We start from the raw sequence: 17,084 nt of genomic DNA, 5'->3' as shown, positions 1-17,084 counted from the left end.
TTTTTTTTTTTTTTTTTTTTGTGGTATGCGGGCCTCCCTCTGTTGTGGCCTCTCCCGTTGCGGAGCACAGGCTCCGGACGCGCAGGCCCAGCGGCCACGGCTCACGGGCCCAGCCGCTCCGCGGCATGTGGGATCCTCCCGGACCGGGGCGCGAACCCGCGTCCCCTGCGTCGGCAGGCGGACTCTCAACCGCTGCGCCAGCAGGGAAGCCCTAAAGGCCTTTCTTAATGCCGACTGCTGTGGGAAGCTTGGTGCTCAGGAGAGTTGGTCAAACTTTTTAAAGGGACACATTTTCTGGGAGGGAATCAGCTTCATCAGACAACATTTTCTCTCCGCTAATCCAGTGCATGTGTTTTGACTACACCTTTATTTTTCTAGTGTCTTCTCTTTTTTAATGAAAGAGGTTACCTGTTTCTCCACAAACTTAGAAAATCTTTAAAAAATTGAAATGTTTTTCAGAAATGAGAAAGACTTTAGTTCTGTCATCCGTGTAGCCTGTCTCTCTAAGAAAGGCATTTCTTACATGTTTCCTAACATGATTTTGCCATAAATTCAGCCCATGAGATAGCTTTGAAATAAGTTTTATATTGATAAACTCTGACCAAAACAACCCAAAAGACAACGGAGCTAATTTGATGAGATTTTTTTGTTTGTTTGTTTGTTTGTTTTGAGTTCTTTCAATGCAGTGGGATTTTTGGACGTGAATTGATGTCCACGTTAAGCTGATGACTGTAATAGGCAGACACGTTAGTGTCGTGGTACTTTCTGAAAGATTGGACTTGAATGTGTTGTAAGGAAAAAAGGTGGTCTCCTCGAAGACTCCATTCTACTTTCAAGTAGATGACGTGAAACTAGTAGTAGGCTTGAGTTTCAAAGGGTCTTGGGCATTTCTTTTCCAAGCTCTTGTCAATGACTTTAGATTGGTAACTTGAAATTGTCTACAGTGGGAAAATTTAAATCTCAAAAATCAACAAATACAAGGAATCAGGTTTCCACCTACCCTCCCAGTTCTGCCTTTTTATCCACATGAAATTGACCATAATCAACCCGTATTGAGCTATACAACCAGCAACTTCAGATCTTGGTTTCAAAATATGTTTAAGCCCCTCTGAGGTATGTAGAACTGAAGGAGGCTTTCCAGCTACAAGTGTTATGGGCGATAGTGACTAAATTTCCTCTCCCTTAACCCGTGTATCCGTGGAGGAAGGCAAAGACCATTTTAATTGATGGCCACAATTTGACTTATCCAGAACTGCCATAGGCATACCTGTGGGCTGTGCCTGTCTATAAAAAGAAGGCAGTTGAGCTAATTAAACAACTCAGTGGTATTGAATGTTTTAGCTTCTTGTATCTGGAAAATAGAAAAACCAAAATGGCACACTGCATACAGAGAGCATAGGAGAGTTTTGTTTTTCACCTTTTTTCCGTTTTTTTTTTTTGTTTTTTTTTTGGCGTGGTTAAGGGACCCTCTGTTCATTTTGCCTACATGGAAATTTCACGGTGGTTTATGTTTCAGGTCATCCAGGTAGGTGACTTCATTTCTTTCTTTCTTTCTTTCTTTATACAAATAGCAATAACATTCAAGCAATATTTAATAAGTGTTTCAAACACAGAAAAAAATGATTTATACTGTTTTATCTTGACTTCAGAAATACTTATTGAAAGTGGTAGTTTGTTTACAGTAGACAAAAGGAATAAATAATGTGCAATATTCTCTAGCTACTGGGGATAGGTGAGTCTTCATGATTTAAATAAAGTAGCAACATTTCTGATTTTTATTCTAAATGTTGTGCTTTTAAGTTCTTATGCATGAAACTAATGTTGGTTTTAAGATATTTTGATTAAAGTTCTTTCATGTTTATTGTTTAAATGTGTTTCTTCTTACATTATGGAATTTCCTAAGCAGACTGTATCAGTGACATTTCAAAAATTTATCTAGATTAGAACATGTTAAAACTAGAGGAACATTTGAATACTTCATATGCATTTCTTTATAAAATGTGGGAAACCCTTTTTTAAAATAATTTTCTTTTTTTTCAACTCACATTAGTTTTTTTTTTTTTTGCAGTAGTATCATTTTAACCCCCAAACTGCATTTTCACCGAGTATCTAATATTTTTTGCAAGTAACATTTTGAATTTGTTCTTCTTGACATATTTATGTTTATATGCATTTTGCATCTCCCTATTTCATGTTTTTGAAATCCAAATGTAACAGATTTCAACTTTTTGTATGACATTATTTTTTTTTCTTTTACTGGGTAGTATCTCTCTCTCTTCTGACTTTTTTGCAAACCTGTTGTTTTTGAATTCTCTTTTTTCCCTTTATTTTCCTTCTCAATATGACACCAGGAGCCAACACAAAGAAAAACGCTGATGATATAACCAGTAATGACCGTGGTGAAGATGAAGGTATTTTTTGTTTTTTTTCAAAGCTCGACCTTGGTGCATGATTTTATATCTTTCTTTCTTTCTTTTTTTTTTTTTTTTTTTTTTTTTCATTTCAGCCTGTTTTTCCTCCCTTATCTGAAGTGAGTACACTTTTGTGTGCTTTATTTTCTTCTTGTTTGGAAACCACTGTCATTTTTAATCCCAATGACCATGTAGATACTGCAAATCACCTGGGAGAACATGTATCAATGTTTCTCGGTATGAAGTGCGTAACAAAATGCCATTTACAAGGAAACTCTTTTTCTTTTTCTTTTTTTTTTTTTTTGGCTTGGTCACAAGAAGAGAAAATGAAATTTTAAAACATGCATGTATTCCTTTCTTTTCTTCCTTCCGAATGTTATTTTATAATTTTGTATTTTGGAGCTTTGGTCTTCTGAATTTCTTCTGTGGACAATGGGACACCTCAGTAGAACTTTTCAGGGGGCTGACCTTTCCATTTTTGTTTGTTTTTACTGTTTTTTGGGGTTTTTTTTCCCCAAACATACTGATTCCAAAATAGGGTTTTCAAAGAATCTTCTCTGGCTCACAGTAAAATACATGAAAAAGTGTCTTAAAGAGATGTTGTTTCTTTCAGAACTGCCTTTTAGCAGCTTTAAAGAAAAAAAAAGGGAGGGATGGAATTGAAATTTGTCAAAAAGTTAGATCTGTGCATCTTTGTCTTCACACCACAGCTGCTTTAAGAACATTTTTCCCCCAAAAAATGTTTAGCTGCTGTGGAGAGTTTCTTCTTGAAGGATCTCAAATTGTTTGACAGATTATACACTAGAAGTAAAGTGATTTTTTTTTTTGAAGATGGAAGCTAACATGACATCTAAACCATCATTAGCACGTTGTATCCTCTTCCTTCAGCAGAATAAATGGTTTAGAAGAAAAGAAAAAAAAAATGTTTAAGGTCAGGCTTTGCTGGCTCTAAGGCTGTTGCAGGCTGGGTGAAAACATGTTTTTCCCATCTGAGTAGCCAAATGCATGGATCTCCGTTAATTTACCTTCAAACGTTGAAGGCCCTCGATGGACCTTCGGTTCTCTGGCTGAGAGGCAGTTTAAAGTGCGGTGGGGAGCTGTCCTTGCTGGGAAGCAAAACTGCCCGCCAAGTCCCTTCCTGTCACTTGCTTGGTTGTCCTGGCCTCTTGGATTTTTTTCTAATCAGTGGCTCTACGAGAAAAGTTTTGCCAGTGTTGCTTTTTCAATGCGTGCTGTTCTCTCAACACTACTGTTAATTTTATTTTTTTAACCTGCGTTCATAGGGTTCTCCCTGCTTCTAATAACCCTCTAAGAAAGTTCTTCTGATGGCCTTGGAGTATCACACCTGCGCCTGAATCAGCAGCTAGCCTCTCCTTTGTGAGGCCTCAGAACACCTGTAGTTTTATCCGTATCCCTGTATCGCCAACTACGGGTGTTACTTTGCATCTTGCTCTTTTCTGGCTTTTCAGTGTATTATTTCCCTTTGACCAGTAGGATCTGTTTTCGCAGTGTTCACCCGTCACCTTTATTACTGTTAACATGCCGTCTAGTTTTCCTTTAATACCAAGAAACTATGATTATTTTTTTTTAACTTTGAACGAATCTGGCATCTGGTTATTTCTTCCTCGACCTCATGAGAACCTTGTTCTTTGTGTCTCGGAGGTAAGAGCTGTTAACCTAACGTTTTCTCTGAGGGAACCCCGTAAAGCAGCCCTCAAAATCTCAGCTTCTTCCTTCCCCACAGTGGAGTAGTGTGTGCAGCCTCCTGCAGAATGGTAACATACCTAAGGGCTAACACAGCAAATCAGAGTCCAGAGAGAGGGGTGGATAGTGTAAACCGCCGGACCCCTATAGGGACAGTGGTTTATTTAAAAGTTCCACGTAGCCTATGATGAGTGAAGGATTAACAAATGCTTTTTACTTCCTATTTAAGTTTTACAGGAGAAAATAGTGTTCTGCGGCAGATTAAATATCTGCAGACACATGGGCAGCTTGACACTTTTTTCTGCACTTGACTGTGACCACTGGGTTTCTTTTGCCTTCTGGATGCTGTATGGTGGCACCCAGGAGCCTGTTTTGAGATCATGATCATAATTCGTTTTATATGCAGCCACCATCCAAAGGGTGGTTTGTTTCCTTAAAATTCCTTTCTGATAGTTCAAAAGTGTCTCCATGAATTAGGGGAAAAAAGCTTTTATTTAAGAAAAAATGAAAATAAATTGTACATGGATACATTTGGTTTTCTTTTGATATACACATATTTAAATGACACACACATATATATGTATATACATACATAAATATCCAGAAATCATTAGAATCGAGGTCAGGATTCTTCAGCATTAAAGGTAATAAGCCCAAGGAATGATTTACACCAAACAAGTTATTTAATCACAACTTTTCGGAAAGCAGGCTCTACAAATGGACATACGGTCTCCAAACTTCTGTTGTCACAGAACATTGCAAAATAGGATTTTCACATCATTGTTAAATAAAATAATAATGACTCTGGGTATTCTGGTTGCAAATCACAATGGAAGTTTATATTCCCTGTAAAAATATGTAGCATTGCCAAACTTTCATTTTTATTCCAGCTCTCCTCTCTCCCTCTTTTTTTTTTTTGTTTGTCACTTAAGTTGGGATATTACTGCGATCAGTAAATTAGAGAAAAAAACACTTGCTTGGACATTTTGTTTTGTTTTGACACATTTCTGTCCTGTTGATCATTTTTAACCATTTATTTGTTTTTTTGTCATCACGTGCCCTGTATTGAGAGCTTACGGTTTCATTACTAGTTTTATGTTCTCGTTGTTAAGTTGAAAATGAATCTGTAAGCTCATCTTTGACTGAAGATAGAAGTTACAGTTAAAAATAAATTATAATTTTGACGTTGATTTCACACTTATTTAGATGATAAAAATATATTTTGTAATAGATGCCCTTCTAGGGTTTGAGCACTCTTTAGGGAAGATGTATTTCATCTCCCTCCTTGCATTTTTAGTGTTGTAGATACATACAGAAACCTACACCTGCACACACGTTCCTTCTAATGCCTGCATCATTTCTATGGGTAGAAAATTTAACAACGTTGACCATTTTCCTTAGGCCATCTTACCAAGAACATACCTAGTTTAAAAAGGGCCATGCAATTGATTCCAATCTAAACTAGGAAAAGTCACCCATGTCCTTTGCCCTTGAGGTAGCATCGGTTAATCAGCATGATGTTTTATTGTGTTTCCTTAACTTGGCTTTTTTTTCCAGACATCCATGATCAGAACAGTAAGAAGCCAGTAATGGTGTACATCCATGGCGGGTCTTACATGGAGGGCACAGGCAACATGGTTGACGGCAGTATTCTAGCAAGCTACGGCAATGTCATCGTGATCACAATTAACTACCGCCTGGGGATTCTAGGTGAGTGATTCCGTCTTGCTGATCACCGCACAGGAGGCCATGAGGAAGTTCTGCTTTTGATTTTGGGCTCGTTGATTCCAACTGTGTTACTCTAATTCCTAGAAATTTCTACTACACAGAGCTCACTTCATGCTGCAAGATATATTTGTCCCTTAACGTTCATGCAGCGCCGTCTGTTTTGTTGTTGTTGTTGTTGTTTAAAGTTTGCACTTTTTAATCCAGGAATTTCATTTCCTAGGATCCGCCTCAAACAAATGCAGCCTCCAAGGTGATCAACTGAACGTGATATTTTATTGAAAGCACTTTTCTTTCTGTGGGCTTAGCCAACATAACCCTGTGGCATGAACACAGTTTGGAGACGTGTCTGATAACGCATTTGGTAATAGGTGATACCTTGGTAATGGTAGGTAACGGCCACAGACATTAGCTTTCTTTTGTGGTTTTGTAGGCGTGTTAATCAGTTAATCGTTTGTCGGGAAATCTTTTACTTAATTCCTTAATGCGTTGTCTGTGTCTGTTGTCTCTTGAAGAGTTGCGTGGCTGTTGCATTTACGTGAGATGGAATACTCCCGTTTGAATTTTGTAATTTGATGGTTTTTCATTTTCCGTAAATTTTATGGTTTATAATGAAAGGACGTTGGCCAAGTGCATAGGAATTCGAGAGCAGCTCTCCGTCGTTTCGGTGTTAAATTTGTTTTTCCCCAGCTGGGGGTTGGGGAAAAAAAAAATAACATATTTTGAAGTTAATATTTTGAAGCTTACCTTCTTCTGTGATTTAGCCTGCTCTTGGTCAGTTCATGAATAACATTCCTCGCCTGTGTAACAACGTTCATTTTCAAGGCAAAAGTGCATTGAGAGGATGCAGAAAATTGAGTTTACAGCAGGGTGGCTCTGAGAATGAGATCTGCGGGTCACAGGATGGTTACGGTAAAAGATACGAAAAATAAAATGGACCAACGGACCTGTTTCACATAAGAAACAGGGCTGAAATGTTTCCTCCAAAGAGGCAAGTATCACTAAGAGTATTTTATTGTCAACTTGATGTTTTAATTTTGTTTTGGGCCTTTTATTTCGTTCACTGCTGAAAACATTCACCTACAGAAGACCCCGGAGTACAGGGATGAGTTGTGGATGACCTTCTAATTTAGAAATGTACGTCACCCACAGGCGTTTGCAAAGTTGGGCATATTGTGGAGCATTGATAAAGTACTGGAAATTTCAGGTTTTTAAGGTGAAACACAGCAAAAAGCCTCAGAGTCTAGAGCCTTCTTGTCTTGTGGTTTTGATCTCCTTTTCTTTTCCCGTCGGTGCCAGGAGCCAGATCTTTGTGGAATGATTTCCGTTCGTGTTGCACAGCGAGGATGGCACGCCCCTCCGAATGTGTTTCAGATGCCTCTGGCTAGTCGCTTTGCCTACTGGTGTTTGAAACCGGAAATGTTGTTTCTCGATGTTTTACAAAAGGTCCATTCTAAGGAAGAGGCGGGCCAAGGAAGCCACGGACCAGGGCTTGCGGCGAGCAGCCCTTTCGAAGAGGGCAGTGTGGGCATACCTCGGTAACATCACCAGCTCCGGGCTCTGCCTTCTGAGCAAAGCAGTGGGCTTTGGGCGAGTCCTTGCTTCAGTGGCATAACAGAGCGTCCTCCTGCCTGCACAGCATGGTGGTGATGTGACTTAAAAGGTTTAGATTTCAAAAGAAATCGATTTCCTCCCCCGTTTAACGCCAAACTGGTATTAAGCAGCTTTACACAGTGATCTCTTATCTGTTTGGCCCATTTGTGAATCTGGAAAAGTACTGTGGGAATTACGCACACCTTCATTTTTTTTTTTTTTTTAAGAAAAGAAGGGAAAAAAAAGCTTGCTTTTAGAGCTTTTCTCATTGATCAATTTTAATTTTACCTTTTGCTGCTGAGAGTTAAAAAGGAAAAATCTTGGTAAGATAACAGAGGGCTGTGAGAGTTACGGCATGGAAATAAAAGAAGCAATTTAGCATCTCCAAGCCAGTCTCTTTACATTCCACGAATGAGTTAGTGTGAAGCTCAGCACCACAGACCCCCTTTTATCTGATGGAGTGCAGTGTGCCAGCTTGGCTGATTATACAGGGCGATAGAGATTTTTAAGATGGGGCTGGGTTTATTGTTATGAGGGCTCTTGCATGGGCTACCATCCTCTGGAAGACTGTGCAGTGGCCATTTACTTTTTGCTTGCAGGAAATCACTAGTATCACTCTCGAAAAATATTTCAGACCCTTGGCGTCCAGATATTTTTAAAAAGGATCCAGTACAATGGTACAGCAGGCACGGTGATGATCATCTCCATTAGCGCTCTGATAGGAATAGATGTTTTTACCAAAATGTTGAAATAGCGTTTGAGTTTTTTTTTTTCAAAAGTACTAAATGCATAAATGCTATTTTTCTGCCCAGGGAATGGAAAAGCATTGTTTGAGATGATTACCGTTCTTTTACAGAGTAATAAATGCTGTTTTCCTACCCAAAAGAAAGGTTTAGAAAGATGGCTGATGGTGAGACAGAGAAGTAGGAGGCTGGCTTGGAAAGAACATAGATTTTTATAATGAGATAAGAATGAACTACTTGGTGTCTGTGGTGTGACATTGAGAAAGTCAGCTCATTTTTTCGGAGTCTCTGTAAAAGGTGGCCCCATTCTCTCTCTGGCAAGGTTATTGTACATACCATATAAACGTCCAATGGGTTTATGTACGTGAAGTTTCGTAGCCCAGCACTAGGGACCAGTAAACCCAGACAGGTGATCATTTCCAGTGTTATTAATAGCCTTGGACATCTTATTAACATCACTGTTGATCCACTGAAAAAAATGGCGACTGGCCCAAATGGTAATATCTGTCAAATACCGACGTCTAAACGGAACCACCTTAATTAAACAAAAGCAATGATAAGAGGCTCGTAATAAGACACAGATGACAGGACCTTCGCACGTGCTTTTTGAACAATGAATATTTTCTTTAATCAGAACTGCGTCACCCAACCTTGCTAGCCCTTGAGCATGTAATTTATTATCTAATCCAGGACACTTTGAAAATTGTTAATAATGCTCTTAATAAACTGGGACTATTCCAGGCAAACTGGGATGTACCATCACAGCTATAAAGTAATTATTCATACCCACACAAGGTCTAATGAACAAACTGGTGGTCCATTTATTTTCAAAGGAGATCTCTTTTTAAAGCGTATTTCCTATTCGTCCTGCTGTATACCTTTGTCATTAGGAAAGCATACATAGCTAAAACTTGAGTTCTATCAAATCTGCCTCTCTTTTTTTTCATGATGATTGTTCAAAGACCATTGCTATATAAGAGGAATCTCCTCGCTGAGGCTTATTGATGGAAATACCTGGCATTTATTTATGGGTGGTTCTTACCTTTGCTTTCCTTCATTAATGTCTCTAATTTGCATCTTCAGTGGGTTAATTAGACCTCCATTCAAATGCTAATTTTAGTTTAGCTGAGAGGGTATCACCTTTTTGGTTATCCTATGATTTGATGCCTCATGCAGGCTTTAAACTATTTTGCTTTGAAACAGTCTTATCTATATGCCTTAGCAGGAAACTCATGGAGAGCCTGCGGTGTGGCCATCACTGGACATTGTAGATGCTCCTTCATTTAATCCTCATACACTCCCTTGGAATGGTTCCCTTATCTTACTTGTGGGGACACAAAGGCTCAGAGCTGATGGGATGGACTCACAGTGGTACAGGTTGTAGTGATTAGAGCCGAGATTGGAACCCTGGTCTAACAGTATTAATTAGGTGAACTGCCGTAGGAAACAGTGCAAATCTTTATATCAGATCCAGCTTCTCTAATCGCACAAAACGTCAGATGTGCCTACGGTTGATCTAGATACAAAATTGCGATGCGATGCTTACACTGTATTTTTATGTTCCTCAAAGTGGGTCCTTCATCGCTGATGCATTTTCATCAAATCATCCCTGATGGTCTACTATGGTGCATGGTGATGTGGTATTGGCCCCAACGATGGCATTTGTAAACTCAAAGCTCTCAGACACAGTAGATCTAAGGCTTTATCAGCCAGTCAGGTGTCTAACCTCTTACGCCCAGTCTGTTGCCTTGTTGCTGTCTGTGGCCAATAAATGGAATTAAGACAGTTGACCCAGAGAATGACTTTGAAACCGCACAGCCCAGATTGGGACTTGAACCTATGGGCCGGGACTCAAACTCAGCCAGAACCCACATTGGGACTTGAACCCACTGTCTTTTGATTGAGATCACTCAGCTGGTCTCAGACCTGAATGAAGCTCAGGTTCTTTATGTCTCAGTGCAGAAAGAATTCAGTGAGAGACAAAGTGATAGGTAAGAAGTGGATTTATTTAGAGAGATACACATTCCATAGACAGAATGCAGTCTGTCTCAAAAGGCGAGAACAGCCTTGGGAGAAACACACTCCACAGACAGAGTGTGGGCCATCTCAGAAAGCCAGAGGCCACGAAATACGGGGTGGTTAGTTTTTATGGGCTGGGTAGTTTCATAGGCTAATGAGTGGGACATGACAAAATTCCAGGTATTTTGGGGAGGGGGGGTGGAGATTTCCAGGAATTGGGCCACCACCGACTTTCTGGCCCTTTATGGTTGGCCCCGGAACTGTCCTGGCACCTATAGGTATGTCATTTAGATGCTAATGTATTACAGTGGGCATTTAATGAGGCTCAAGGTCCACTGGAAGTCAAATCTTCCACCATCTTGGATCTAATTGATTCTAATCAGCTTATGTCAAATCCTTAAGGGCTATGTCATTCTTTTAGAGGTTGTGCCCTGTCCCCTTCCCTGCTGTTTCAACTTCAGTGGCTTTCTCACCTGACAGGTATCTTATAGTCTTTTGAAATGTTGTCCATAGGTTTATATAACTGACTTTTTCAAGGATTAAAAAAACATCAGAAAGACCTACTCATTTTTCAAGAAGTGTAGCTACCCTCAAAGTTTTTATCTCAGGGAAGGTTGTGTAATGGTGTTTCTGAAGTTGCCTTTCTCTTCAAGGTTATTAATTGCGTAAGACTACTTTCGTTCATTGGTGTCCTAACTTGAAATGTAAGATGAAAATGGTTTGAGATAAACGCACAGCAGGAAGAGCATCTGAATGAAAGGCACATGACTTGAGCTCTATGCATGCTGTGATGGTGTGGCCACGTGGCATTCTGGTCTCCTTTGTGGGGTCTTAGTCTCCATTGAAATGGCGGGTGGGTGGGCTGGCATTTGGAGGAAGCCCTTTGACATCAGCCAGAGCAGTTTCACCTTTACCTGTTTGATATATTGCTGTTCCGTGTCAGATTCCGTTCATAAAAGGGGTCTGGAATCATTGCAGGAGAGGCTTGATACCTGTGTGCACAAGCAGTTTACATCAGGGGTATTTAGTGGTTCTAACATGCCTTATGTACCTCTGCTGAAAAATGTCAATTTCCGATTTATATTTCTCTTTCATTTGGGAGTTAAAGAAGATGTTTACTGTTTGGTACTTTCACCATTTTTTCCCCTAAGAATCCTTTTTTTTTCTCTTTTCTTTGTTTTTATCTTTTACTACAGATTTTCTTTTTTTAAATTAATTTTTATTGGAGTATAGTTGATTTGCAGTGTTGTGTTAGTTTCTGCTGTACAGCAAAGTGAATCAGTTATACATACACATATACCCACTCTTTTTTAGATTCTTTTCCCATATAGGTCATTACAGAGTATTGAGTAGAGTTCCCTGTGCTATATGGTAGGTCCTTATTTGTTATCTATTTTATATATAGTAGTGTGTATACGTCAATCCCAATCTCCCAATTTATCACTCCGTCCCAATCCCCCAGTAACCATAAATTTGTTTTCTACATCTGTGACTCTTATTTCTGTTTTGTCAATAAGTTCATTCATACCATGTTTTTAGATTCCAGATATAAGTGATATCATACGATATTTGTCTTTCTCTGTCTGACTTACCTCACTCAGTATGACAGTCTCTAGGTCCATCCATGTTGCTGCAAATGGCATTATTTCATTCTTTTTTATGGCTGAGTACTATCCCATTGTGTGTGTGTGTGTGTGTGTGTGTGTGTGTGTGTGTGTGTATACACACCACAACTTCTTATCCATTCATCTGTCTGTGGACATTTAGGTTGTTTCCATGTCTTGGCCATTGTCAGTAGTGCTGCTGTGAACATTGGGGTGCATGTATCTTTTTGAATCATGGTTTTCTGCAGATATATGCCCAGGAGTGGGATTGCTGGATCATATGGAAACTCTATTTTTAGTTTTTTGCAGAACCTCATACAGTTCTCCGTAGTGGCTACACCAGTTTACATTCCCACCAACAGTGCAGGAGGGTTCCCTTTTCTCCACACCCTCTCCAGCATTTATTGTTTGTAGACTTTTTGGTGATGGACGTTCTGACCGGTGTGAGGTGCTACCTCATTGTAGTTTTGATTTGCATTTCTCTAATAATCAGTGATGTTGAGCATCTTTTCATGTGCCTATTGGCCATCTGTATGTCTTCTTTAGAGAAATGTCTATTTAAGTCTTCTGCCCATTTTTGGATTGGGTCGGATTTTCTTTTAAATTACTCATGGAACACATCTTCCTTATCAAGTCAAAAGTTCATCAAGGTATCTGTAAAGAAAAAAATATCGTCTTTCCTTCAAAGATCTGCATGCTACCCCCTAAGTCCATCCTCTTTCCTCTCTGCTCAGATTTCCCCTGATCAGATTTGTGACCGAGAAAAGCTTCCTTTATCCATCCTCAGAGAGAAACCGCATTATTTAGGGATGGAAGAATGCTGTAAGAAGCTAAATGGGTAGACAGGAAGGATGAAGTATTGCACTGACGGAATAGATAAAGTGGGAAAGTACAGGAAGTTTGGGAGAAGTGTGAGAAAATGGGGGGCAGAGGCCAGGCACTTGATGTGGGACCAGTCACAACCCCAGAACGGAAAGAGGGTGGAAGGAAAGATTGGAAGCCCTTAGAATAAGACCCTCTGTGGTGGGCGGGGGAGGGGATCGGCCAGCGTGGCAACAGGCTCCCGGACTCATTTCTGCAGAGCTCCCTGATGTGGCTCAAGACGGACTGAGGGTTAGAGGGAGGTATACCCCCTAGATAACACAGTCATAGGATGGACACAGTGCATGGGGGAAGGGAGGGTTGGCATAGCTTCCCTGATCCTAGAGTTATGCAAAAAAGTAAATAAACAAGATGCTTCCCCCTTGCCCTTCCCCCGCCCCCACCCAGTGTCTTTCATCATCTTCATCAATAGCTCTCTGTGCATTCAATACTCATTCGGAAATGCTGTAATCTGGACTCTGTGGTTGCTCGTGTGTTGATAAGAACCAGCCCTCTGGACAAAAACATCATAGCCAGGTTTTGTATCAATGATCATTTACTTGGGTTTTCCTCTTCTGCCTCCTGGTGGCTAAAAATGCCCATTGCATTAACTTGATTTGTTCTGCAATTAAGGAATTGGCTTGGTTGTGGATGATTCCTCTTTGCCTCTGGGATTTTGCAGGCACACGGCGGGGGGTAGATATGGAAGCCACTGCGGTGGAATAAAGACCCTGACATGAGACAGATGCCTTTTATGCAAAGGTTGAGATGAGCAACAGAACAAAGAGGGTCCCTCGCTGTGCGGTGACAGAGGGCCCCGGAGGAAAGTAAAAGTCTGCAGCAAATAAAGACAATGTGAAAGGATGCGGGGTGGTGAGGAGGAGGCAGAAAAGACTTTTTTTTCCAACATCAAATGCACAAAATTATTGACTAGCATGTGCCTGATGACGGAGAATTTCCTTGATCTCTTTATGAATGATTGAGAATTTCTTAAAAGAAGTTGGCCTGGGCTTCCCTGGTGGCGCAGTGGTTGAGAGTCCGCCTGCCGATGCAGGGGACGCGGTGTTCGCGCCCCGGTCCGGGAAGATCCCACAGGCCGCGGAGCGGCCGGGCCCGTGAGCCGTGGCCGCTGGGCCTGCGCGTCCGGAGCCTGTGCTCCGCCACGGGAGAGGCCACGGCAGTGAGAGGCCCGCGTACCGCAAAAAACAAAAACAGAAGTTGGCCTGTTACTTGTACATGCATAGCCATTTGTGGAAATCACAGTGCCCCGATACACGTGATGCTCGGAGACTCTTATTATATTTAATAAGTACATATTTTCCAGTTAATTGATTCCAGGGTGTCATGTCAGTAATACTCACACGGGGTATACGTTTTTTTAAAATGCTCTTTTCCTGGACATGTTTACATCCAAAACGGAGTCTCTTAAGATGATCCCTTCTAAATGAAAGAAACCACTTTCTCTGCTTTGTGTGCCTTCCTCATTTTGCTTCTCACCTAGCAAAAGAAGGGTTGATCATTTCTCGTTGATTAGGATAAAGTGGTGTCTGTCTTCATGGGGAAAAACACACGTAAACATCACTCTAAATGAAAGGAAAGGTGTGGTGGGCATTTGCGTATGGGGCAGCGGAGAAACGGGAAGGTTCCAAGGAGGAGTATTGAATTTAAGAGCCAGGATGCATTAGCTTGATTGGGGTGAGCTAGATATTAAGTCTCTGGCAATCATTCCATCAGGTAAATGGTTTTTAAACGATGCCTGAAAGAGAAATACCTGTGTTCTTCCTGTGTACCTTTTCTTCCTTCCCTAGGTGTAGTCAAGGAATTAATCCTTCCAAGTCAGATCTTTGAAAAATCTCTCAAAGGCAGTCAGAGTGGGACTTCTAAAGACCACAGAGGCTGAAACACTCCAGGACTATACAAACTGCGGCCTGCAGATCATTTTTCTTTTTTTTCCCCCGCACATTTGCCTGAAAGTATGGATTGCATGTTTTATAGGAAGCGTGGAATGCATGTGCGCATGTCCACACTCACCACGGCAGTGATACCGCAAAGGGCGTATCCTGTTCTAATATAACTCTCCTAGTTTTGTCCATGCATACATCAATCAGTCATGGGCTTTATGAAGATAAATCCTTGGGGACATAAGGATCAAAGTGAATGTCTTGGGGATCAAAACGTAACGCAGAAACGGCAGATACAGCGTGCACTTAACAATGTAAAATGTATTTTTCAAATAAGATTACATAGGAACATATGGATTGGGTAAGTCCCATCTAATGGGTAGGGCAGTTTTTCCTTTGATTAAAAATAATGATAATAATAGCTCTTTGGAAAGAAGTGTACAATTCTCAGTGTAAAAAATCAGAACTATTTTAGAATGGTAAATGCAACATTCCTCTGGCATAACAGCCATGGATGAGCTGGGGTCTTCATGCAAATAAATCAATTGCAAGACTTTCGATCCCTTTAATTATTTGAGACTGCAGGCACTGGTTTTTGTTGTATTCAGTACAGACGCTTTTATTCTAGGCTCCGATGTTGTGGGGAAAAAGGCTGTGTCCTGTGCAGTGGGTCTAGTCCTCACCAGGCGGCTTGAATACATGCATTAGTATAAGGATACACACACTTCACTCTATAGACAGAGGTATGAGATCATCTCCCAGAGAAACACTACGAATTCTACCAAAGACACCTCAGATTTGTACCGGAGTTGGGAAAACAATTTTGGAATAAAGAATTGTTTCCAGTTTGGATTGAGAAATGTTTTCTGTCTCTCAAAGTGGCTGCTACATCTTTACTAATATATCCCAATAATGGTTTAGATGACTCAGTTGTGCTTTTTCTTAGGCATATGACAGATAGATAGATAGACAGATATTGATATAAAGAGATAGTTATGTATATATATAAAATATGTAGATATATATGGAGAGATAGGTAGGTATGGATTCTATAAAGATACACAGAGATAGGTGTAGAGATATTATAGAGATAGGTGTATATATAGAGAGAGAGATATATGTAGAGAGATAGGTATATGTATGATATATAGAGAGTGATATATGTGGATATACATATATATATCCTCTTGTCCCTTCTTTATAACATAAACTTATAATACCATGTAGAAATATCACCCACCTTTTCCTGTAATACTTCTTTGTTAAACCAGGCGTAAGAGCTCACATCTGTCCAAAAAAGAATCTTGTGCAACTGGCCTTATCCATTTCTACATTTCTTTCTTCCCCATGCTGTCCACTGTTTTAGTTATATTTATTTTAGTCGTATTTATCTGTTTCTCCCCCCTTTATCTCTAGTTGGCTAACTTCCTCCATTTTAGTCATAGTTCAGCAACACGGTTCTCCTGAGGACCCACTCATACATTGTTAGCCTTTTCTAGGACAATCCGAATTCTTTCAGTGGCCTTTGCTGCATCCTCATTTTTCTTTACCTTCTTGTGAATGACCCACTGGTTCGTCTCCACTCCCACCTTTCACTGTCTGGGTCCTTTATTTAAAATAGTTCATATACCATGTTGTGCATTTAAAGTGTACAGTTTCATGGACTTTAGTGTATTCACAAAGTTGTACCACCATCAGCACCCCCTAATTTTTGAATGTTTTCATCACTCCAAGGAGAAACCCAATATTTATTCTTCTCAGTCTCCAAAGACTTAGGCAACCATTAATTTACTCTCTCCCTATGGATCTGCCTTTCCTGGGCATTTCATACAAAGGGAGTCATATGCTGTGTGCTCTTTTCTGTCTGACATCTTTCACTGAACATGGTGTTTTCAAGATCCATCCCCGTTGTAGCATATATCAGTACTTGGTTATTTTTTAATGGCCAAATATTTATTCCATTGCATGGATATAGCATGTGTTCTTTATGCATTTGTCTTCTGATTTGTATTTGGTTTGTATCCACTTTTTGGAGAGTATGAATAAAATGCTGTGAACATCCATGCACAGGTTTTTTTGTGGGCATGTATGTATTCGCTTCTCTTGGGTACAAACCTAGGAGTAAAATTGCTGGGTCGTATGATAAAGCTGTTTAGTCAGCTAAGTAACTTCCACATTCTTTTCTAAAGTGGCTGCACTATTTTACATTCCCAGCAGCATAAGGGTTCTAATTTCTCCACATCCTTACCAACACTGGTTCTTGTCTGTCTTTTTGACTACAGCCATCCTAGTGGGTATAAAGTGGTGCCATTTTTGATGTGCATTTCCCTGATGGCTGATGACATTAAGTATCTTTGCAAGTGAGCATTGGCCATTCGTATATCTTCCCTGGAGAAACGTGTACTCATATTCTTTCCCCGTGTTTGAGTGGGGTATTTACCTTTTTAGTATTGAGTTAAGAGGGTTTTTATGTTTGTTTGCTTGTTTTTTATTTTTATTTATTTATTATTATTTTTTTTTTTT

General features: G+C 40.1%; 1 protein-coding gene across 4 annotated transcripts in view; it reads left to right on the top strand.

Moving 5' to 3' along the window:
- The window catches only part of NLGN4X (neuroligin 4 X-linked), a 271,406-nt gene that overhangs the window by 133,452 nt on the left and 120,870 nt on the right, over positions 1–17,084 (top strand). For 2 of the 4 annotated variants that reach the window (XM_007130334.1, XM_024115487.1), the window contains exons 2-3: positions 2,352–2,411; positions 5,673–5,825. In XM_007130334.1, the coding sequence (XP_007130396.1) occupies positions 2,352–2,411; positions 5,673–5,825 (213 nt within the window). The remainder of the gene's footprint in view (positions 1–2,351; positions 2,412–5,672; positions 5,826–17,084) is intronic. The other 2 variants (XM_055085770.1, XM_007130335.1) reach the window with 2 other exon arrangements.

The sequence above is a fragment of the Physeter macrocephalus genome, chromosome 7 (assembly GCF_002837175.3).
Source record: "Physeter macrocephalus isolate SW-GA chromosome 7, ASM283717v5, whole genome shotgun sequence".
In the NCBI taxonomy this organism is placed as follows: domain Eukaryota; kingdom Metazoa; phylum Chordata; class Mammalia; order Artiodactyla; family Physeteridae; genus Physeter; species Physeter macrocephalus.
The sequence above is the reverse complement of the archived record's forward strand: the minus strand, read 5'-3'. Positions and strand labels throughout refer to the sequence as shown.